The sequence below is a fragment of the Solea senegalensis genome, linkage group LG6 (genome assembly GCF_019176455.1).
Source record: "Solea senegalensis isolate Sse05_10M linkage group LG6, IFAPA_SoseM_1, whole genome shotgun sequence".
In the NCBI taxonomy this organism is placed as follows: Eukaryota; Metazoa; Chordata; class Actinopteri; order Pleuronectiformes; family Soleidae; genus Solea; species Solea senegalensis.
In genome coordinates, this window is record NC_058026.1 from 22,697,873 (window position 1) to 22,706,350 (window position 8,478).

The window sequence follows — 8,478 nt, forward strand, 5'->3', positions numbered from 1 at the left end:
GTTCAGTGTCAGAGCTGCAGGGAAACTCAGATCTCTGGCGGAGCCACCAGATGAATGGAAGCGCAGGGTTTCTCTTGATCCTGCAGCTGTCAGTAAGAGTCATTATTATGCAGCCCCTGCTTTTCAGGCACCATCTTTGAGCCGGACATTTCCACCGGAGAAACCAGCCTTCTGTGGGCCTCCATTCAAACCTGCCCGGCCTCTGAAGTACTCTCCCTTCTACATGTAATACCTCAATGATAATACCACAAGAAAGAGACTTATAGAATAGAAATACATGTATGTAGAAATAAAACGTTTGAAGTGTGAAGATCGAAATTAAATTGAGCTCAGAAAGATGATAACATGAGAGGATTTGGTTTATAAAACATAGAATTTTATATTTAGTGAGACTTAAAGGAATACTTCACCTATTTGCATTTAGTTTTGTATTACTAGAATAGAAGTAGTATTTTTGAAACACTGTGCTTCCCAACCTCAGTTTCCACTGAGTTGAGAAATACCAGTGACACTTGGTCCAGCCTTGGTCTGATGCTTGTTTTTTCACAATTTTTCACAAATACTACCCCTATTCTAGTAATCCAAAGCTAAATGCACATCAGTGAAGTATTCCTAAGATGTTTGTGTTGTACTGCCAAGCATTGGGAAATTAAGCCAGTGTGTCACAGTAATCGTGACTGAAAAAGACTGATTTAGGACAGAGGTAGACCATTTATCGTGTCAATGGTTCATTTTAAGGCATGAGTTTTGTGAGGTGATGTGAATGTGTAGTAGTTAACAGGAATTTGGCGCTGATTGTTTTTCAAGTACAGTGGTGTTTAGGGGGCGTGGCAATATTATATCAATTTTCTTTAGCTTATGACTTTTTAACTGATGCTACAAACAAACATTCAACTTTTTGTGGATTATCATAAAAGATGTTTATGGCTAGATGGTGCTCACTCTCACTAGAGCTGTTGTGTGAGTGTGTCACAATATTAGTACTCAGAATATCGCAATATCATGATAATCGACATGATATTGACACCATTGACAATTTTGTTGGTTCTGAATATGTAGTGAGGAACAATTGTCATGTGTGGCTTTTTCACTCATTTGTCTTTTGTTTTAAAAATTTAAAATGACATAGTGATGACTTTTACTGGTAGATATTTTGAAAATGATGTCATGGATCCTTATTAGTGATGTTGTTGATGTTTTTATGCTGATTTTGTCATCTTAGTTTTACAGTGAATTTATACAGTAAAGAAGTAGACATAGTGAAAACTGTGAGCTTTCAATGTGGATAAAGCTTTTATAATTATAGGCTGAGAAGAAGAATTGTTGCATGCATAGAATCATGAAGAATCATAAATCAAGATCATTGCACCGTGTGATTTTGAAGTGTGACATTTAGGGTGAGAAATTAGCTCTGTGTTGGACAACAACAGCATGTTGGGGTTTCTTGCACTTTAACTGAAAAATTAAAAGTCATGAAAATGCTTTGGATCTTTGCAGCATTTGTTTGTGCTGTGAGAGTATTTCATCCATGTTATTTAAAACTCCAGTGTGTTATATTTGTTTCCAAAACTCTGCCCCCCCCTTTCCTATGAAGTAAAAACATAAATTGAGCCTCTGCAGTGAGTGACAGAGATGCTGATGTGAAGAAGAGACATAGTGTCCTGCAAAATTGTGCATCAGTGCTTAACAAATGTACTAGACACCACCCAAAGCCACAGCTGCCCTAAATTAACAGCATTGGTAATTTATCAAGTATAATTTATGTTTCTGTAATGGTTAATACACCAGTGTGTATAAGCTCTTTAACCAAAATGATATTCCAAATGCACTCTTTTACATTATTTCTGGAGATGTCATATTATAGTTATTTATTTGCATTCCTGAACAGAAAAAAACGTTTTAATGGTTGAATGTTATGCTTGATTAATTTCGGACTTCTCAGAGAAGCTCAGTGGTTCAGCTCAAATGTGTGTGTATAAAACGGAGCCAAACAAATAACTATAACATTTTGAAGTTTTTTAAAGATTTCTAAAATATGCATTTTTTTCCCGTGAGTCAGAATTAGACTGGTGATCTGTCCAGGGTGTAACTCGCCCTATGTCTGGTATTGGCACAGCATGTCGTGGGACCCTCATATGGAGGATTAAGCAGTAGAAGATGGATGGAGACCAGAAAGCAGTGAAATACTTGTCATTACGGTAGAACCTCGGGACATCTGCGAAACGACCGTCCAATCACAGACAAGATTCACCAGCGCACCACACGTTTGTGACGTCAGCTTCTCAGTACCGTATTCCTAAATGGTTGAATAACAGCCAGATATTGAAAGTGAAAGTTATCTTGGAAGAAGTAGCAGAAGAACTCACTCAGTGAACATTTTTTGACAATACTACAGCCATCAAATCAATATAAATCCAGACAGCCTGATTATCGTTAAGCAATATACTTAATCAGCATTGTTTGAACTCATTTGACAATGGTTTGAAAGTAACGGACACTGGTTTACTTTTAAAGGTTACTCACTACAGCTTTAAAAACAGAGCCTAATATGAGAAAAATCACGATTGCATCAAGAACGTATCTGACATTTCAACAACATCTTTCATTTCAGACAAATGTAAGTCTGTAGAGGGACACTGGGTTTAGCTACCAGGACAATGACCTTGATGTTGCCATATTAAAAAAAATGTTTTGGCTGACCACCATGCAATTGCTCGGGACCCAGATCTGGCTCTGCTCCCATGTTCGGGCCCCATGCCCCCATTTGCCCAAAGTCCCTTGAAAAACATATGCTGCTCTCTATCTCAGGGATGAAACCACACTCTCCTTTCACATCTCCAATTATCTGTATTTCATTATCCGACATCAGTAGTCACACACAATGACAGCACCACTTCTCAGTTTGAAGAGAGGAGCACACAAGTAGCAGCTGTGCCACCACTCCAACTTGAGAGTGCGATGCCACGGCGGTTATGTAAACCCACAGAAGAGTGTCGACTTTGAAACTTTAAAACCAGGGAAGAATCATGTGTCTGGAGGGAAGCCTTTACCCCAAAGAACATCAGTGGGTATGTGAGTGTTGTCCATCCTCTCCTGTCTGTGGTAGCTATCCCTGTCCCAGGGTGTTTGAGAGTGGTTTTGAGTGTTTGGCAGGTTAAATTTAGCCTATTGATGTAAGCTGCATTCCATTCACAACAGACACAGAGACACACTCACAGTTTGGCTTTAGTGTGAGCGACTGTGAAGATCAGGGAAGATCACACTGCAGACTGTAGGTTGACCCCTGAGTCTCCGTGTCTCCCCTTCCAGGACACAGGTTACACACTGAGGGACACCATCACAGGTATGGAGAAGCTTTGTCATTGTGCATTTTGCAAATATGTGGTGTATTTAAATTATGTTGGGTTTATGTTGTTAGAATATGGGGGAAAAAAAGCAAAACATATACAGCAAAACATTTATTTTCTGTAAATTATAGGCATCACTGTCTTATTATGTAAATGTGACATTTTCAAGATTAGCAGATACATTTCCTCTATTTAGAATGTTATTGCTTTGCATGGAATTATATCAATATTGTATACAAATGTAATACTATAATATGATTAGTTACATAACACACCTGTACACCAGTAAATTCATTAATTTACAAACATGTTTCACACTTTAGAATAGAGGAATAAAGGAAAACATACTCAACTGCACTAGACACCAAAAATATATTATAGTAAAAAATAATACATTTATCACAGGACATTGTTTGTGTCCCGTTATAAAGGACACAATATTCACCTTGACCTTTGCAGCAGCTCACATACTCAAAAAATGTGGTCCAGTGGCAAAGCCAGATTTAAGAATTACGTGTGTGCAACCTCTGCGAATACAATGGGGGGGTTGGGATTATGCAATGCACTGTAATCTATTGAATGCAACAACCACATAGATTATTTAAACATGACCGTGACATGACCAATCTGTTAATCTGGTTATCTTGCGGATCAACAGCAACTTTCATCACATGTGGACAGATGAAGGATTTTATCGACTACACATATCATACACAGCACTAGTGTGTTATGTAATGTAAAAGATTAGAGCAATAAATATGTCTAATCAAAAATAAGGTCAGTCTGTATCCGGAGTGTCATATCCTGTCCTTGACAACGTTTCAATATTCTCTCTGTGATGTTGACAACAGTACAGGAAAGTGACAGCTGGTGAAAGATGACTTTACACATGCACTGATGCTCAATGAGATCACAGTGTTTGGAGTCAAACTCCTTCTTTATGATTTGAGAACAACTACTGTACACCCTGTATGTGTCCTGTATGTGTTTCCAGTCTTCCCGAGTCCTGCAGACCTTTGCCAAAGCCACAATGTCACAGTTCTGTACAATGCCGGCTGGAGAGAGGAAGAGGTGTGCAGCAGCTCTTTGCCAAGAGGTCCATGGTTCCAAGGGTATGATGTTAGAGCCGAGGTTCTGCAGCCAAAACACACTCCTGGAGGAGAATATCCATTCTGACCTGGGTTCAAAATGTCAGGGCTGCTCTCCAGCACTTGCCATAAATAAGCTAATAGGATGATTTACTGTATGGTGAAAATCCTTTGTCGTTGTCCTTTTCAAATGTCTATTTATGGGTGGGTGGGTGGGGGAGGAAGGTTTTGAAGGCCAACTGTGTAGCTGTTTGGATAATGTGAGGGTTTGTGACAGCTGGGGTACATACCGTCACTGCTTGTGGATGAGGGAGCACCACACGTGTATCCACTGCTAATTCTCCACTACAATGGTAACTCAGTGTCCATGACAGGAGTTACAAAATGGAAAAAAAGAAATATTTTGTGACACCGTTTGATGCCTTATATGGATATTTACTGGAACCTGATCAGATGACAAACTTATATGAGGGGATATTTTCGTGTGTATATTTATTTTGACCATCCTGATCTTTCCATCTCTAAAACCAGGGCCAGATTAATCCACTCAGGGACCCAGGGGTAAAAACAAACCCTTCCCAAATAAGCTTGTGACAGTGTGATCATACTTTCATACCTTTCTACTACAAAATAAATGCCATTGCATCATAAAACTTTCTCCTGCTTTTACTCAACGTATACCAGGTTGTTCCATCACTTTGGAACAACCTACAATAAAATCTATATATAGTGAACCAGGACTTGTAAACACATCCTCCTTTGCCAATTTAGGAGGTTTCATCTTTTTCACTATACATTTAATTATTATTCTTTATTATAAACTGTAAATAAGAAAACTTAACTAAACTAAAAACATTAAAACAAATGGAAAATATGAACAAAATATGGTATTTTTAATGGACCTAACCTAATGACACATGTTAGCACAAGTAAATGTTTACAGTTTTGAAATTTTTGGCTCAATACTGCAGAACAGTGATACTGATGATTGTGATCTTCACATTCTTACAGGAGACTTCATGGATCTTGGGAAGAAGCTCAGCACTCCCAAAGACATCATGCTGGAGGAGTTATCGTTGCTTTCTAACAGAGGGTCACGACTTTTTAAAATGCGCCAGAGGAGGTCCGACAAATACACATTTGAAAGTATCCAAAATGAGGCAAATGCACAGCTAAGTGTAAGTGTTTGAATGACTGGATGTTTAGTTCTCCGGAGTTAGTGTGTGTCTGTGTGCTACTCGTGAAACTATGTTCTTCAAAAAAGTGTTGCAACACATGGATGATAACAGAGACATGTGCCTTGTGCCTTCTCCATCCTCCAGCCAGGTCTGCTGAGAGGCTGCACTTTGCTAAGGGGCTGCTCCCAGTTTATCAGTGCATGTTGATGTGTGTGTGTGTGTGTGTGTGTGTACACACACACATCTGAATGTGTGATAGTCAGAAGCTATTGATGAGATGACAAGGCCAGTTTGTCATCCAAGCCTGAATTTATGTGCTGTCTTTATTCTGTTTTGCAGAATGACATATTAGCTGAGAACACACATACTGTGGAAATTAAAGTGGAGGTGCCCACCAGTGGGAACACTGCTAATGCAGAAAACTCTGTTTCAGGTAATAGTGATGCTGAAACTGTTTATGTTTAAGAATCTAATATGAAACACAACATTAACAACACTACATAATATAGTAAATCACTGGTAAGTGTTCTACGTGCGGCTGAAATGATGTCATCATGCAGCAAATAAGACCAACTGATTATGTAAGACTGTCCTAATAATGCATCTGTTGTCACACGGTTGAAACAGCTGGTCTTGTAAATAGGTTAGGTAAATAAGCACGATACCATGTTTTGTAACCAAGATTAACTATTAACTTGAATGTCTCTAAAAGCTTTATTTTGTTTTGTTTAATGTGAACAGTTAAATGAGCTCTCATTTTAAAAAGCTTAAGCAGGGCGTCCTCTTATATTGACACATTATATGAGGGCATGCTTGAACTATGTGCTATTTTAAGAGCTCAGATTGTAATGATGGACAACTCAGTCTGCCTGTGTTAAGTGTTTTCAAAGGACAGCGTCCGTTCATAATCCCATTCACTTTAAATCCTTAGTCTGCTTACAAAAAAAAAGGCCAAAAGAAAACGGCTCCTAACTGCATCACAAACTGCAGCAGGCCTGGCTCACGGCACAGGCGTGGGTGAACAATGCTCATGAATACTTGAACACAAAACCCTCCTTCTACATCCTAAAATTCAAGTATTGTATTTAATACATTATTAGATTCTATGTTTTTAGTTTTTCCTGAAATAGTGCACATTACAGTCATAGAACACTGACAGAGTTTAGTTTTTATTTTATTTTATTTTACCAGGATCTCCATTACACTTGAGAACAACTACTCTTCCTGTGGTCCACATTTAGCCTTGACGGAATAACACAACACAATACAGTAAATCCACAATATCATATAACAATGCAAGCAAAAAAAAAGGAATTTCATCACTGACCCATACCATCCACCTTATACCAACAAAACAATGAGTCACTCAGGTAACAAAATAGAGATATGATGGTGTACATTTTACGTGAGAGTTATGATTTTATATAAAAAAACAAAACAAAAAACACAATTCAGCTTTTAATTTCCCTCCTTCGCAGATATGACTGTGGAGAAGTTAAGCAGCTCAACTATGCACAAGTCCTATCACTCTCCGTGGGAGAAGGCGATCCTCAGTGACCCTGACCTCGCTGACACCCTCAAACTAAGAATGCCGGCAATGGACTCAAGACCAGAGCTTCCCGAATACAAGTCTTTTAACCGGTGAGAAACCTTTGAGCAAGAGTCAGTGAAGAAGTTAGAAGAACAAAGTCAAATTCACACCTTGTTTTAAATTGCAGGGTCGCCACTCCGTATGGTGGCTTTGACAAAGCTCCCAGAGGAATCACATTCAAACTGCCAGAGGTCGACCTGAACCCACCCAGATACCCAGAGCTGCAGGAGCCAGGGATAAAACGACCCACCTTCAACAGGACGGCCCAGGGATGGATATCAGAGGGCACCCATCTGATCCTACCCACCATCATCCTGGAGCCCGTCCAAGTCCCAGAGTCTGACGACCTGTAGATGAAGACCTGAAGCCCTGTTACACAACAGGATGTTGGCCAAAATGACAACAGATCAGATTTAACAGAGTTAAATAGTGGCCCAAGTGCAATTCCTTACCAGTATATTAGATTGAAATTATAGACTGTACATAAAAATGGACATAGTCTTCTGGTTTAAGGGGGTGAGGCCCAGGAAGTAAGATGGAACTAACAGTTATCCAACAGGGGGCGACTGCACAGGTTGCAAAGAGAAGTCTGTTTGAGTAGGCAAGGCAAGGCAAGTAATAAATCGTGAATTCAAAATGATCCTCCCATTTACAGAAAAGTAGGGAAGTGTTTGATTGACAGCTGATATTGTCCAATAGGAGCCTGTTGCAGGTGACATCATCATGGCTACAGTCAACTTGTGAATCTCTAAGCTTCAAGACGGGAGTTTGTTTGTTTTTTCCACCGGCAGACTACGTCCATTTTAATACACAGTCCATGACTGAAAAGCATGCAATGGACACAAAATGCTTCATGCTTCATGCTTTCAGTTGTTTGCCCAACTCTACAAACTGCTTCTAAATAACAACATGTAAATAGCAAAATGAATGTGCTATACAAAATTCAAGGTACTATGTTTCCATAGCTACTGGCAACAAAAGTGTCATTCTTATAGAATTTAAAATGAAAACAATGTAAATAAAGAATGCAAAGTATTTATTGTTGGCACACAATTAAAACTGGAACGTGCAGTAATAGTTATATGTAGTTATTTGTATTTTTTTTTTTACTTTGGTTCACACACACACATGCACATGCACACACACACTGCTCCCGAGGGAAAGTTCTGGAAGGATTGAATTCAAGGCCAGTGGGAAACATATCTCATGTCTGTCATACCACTGACACAGAATAGTCTTCATGGGAGTTTATGAGCAATGCTTCATGTGATCAA

At 39.1% G+C, this 8,478-nt stretch overlaps 1 protein-coding gene across 2 annotated transcripts; it reads left to right on the forward strand.

The window, feature by feature from the left end:
- The first annotated feature begins 3,203 nt into the window (after positions 1–3,203).
- On the forward strand, positions 3,204–8,285 carry myoz2b (myozenin 2b). Of its 2 annotated transcripts, XM_044027565.1 has the most exons (6): positions 3,204–3,343; positions 4,342–4,459; positions 5,447–5,613; positions 5,953–6,046; positions 7,092–7,254; positions 7,332–8,285. In XM_044027565.1, exons 2-6 carry the CDS (start codon positions 4,378–4,380, stop codon positions 7,555–7,557), a joined length of 732 nt encoding a protein of 243 aa, XP_043883500.1. In that variant the 5' UTR covers positions 3,204–3,343; positions 4,342–4,377; the 3' UTR covers positions 7,558–8,285. The 2 variants fall into 2 exon arrangements, with proteins under 2 accessions (XP_043883500.1, XP_043883502.1); XM_044027567.1 differs by lacking the exons at positions 3,204–3,343; positions 4,342–4,459 and adding an exon at positions 4,492–4,537.
- Positions 8,286–8,478: the final 193 nt, after the last annotated feature.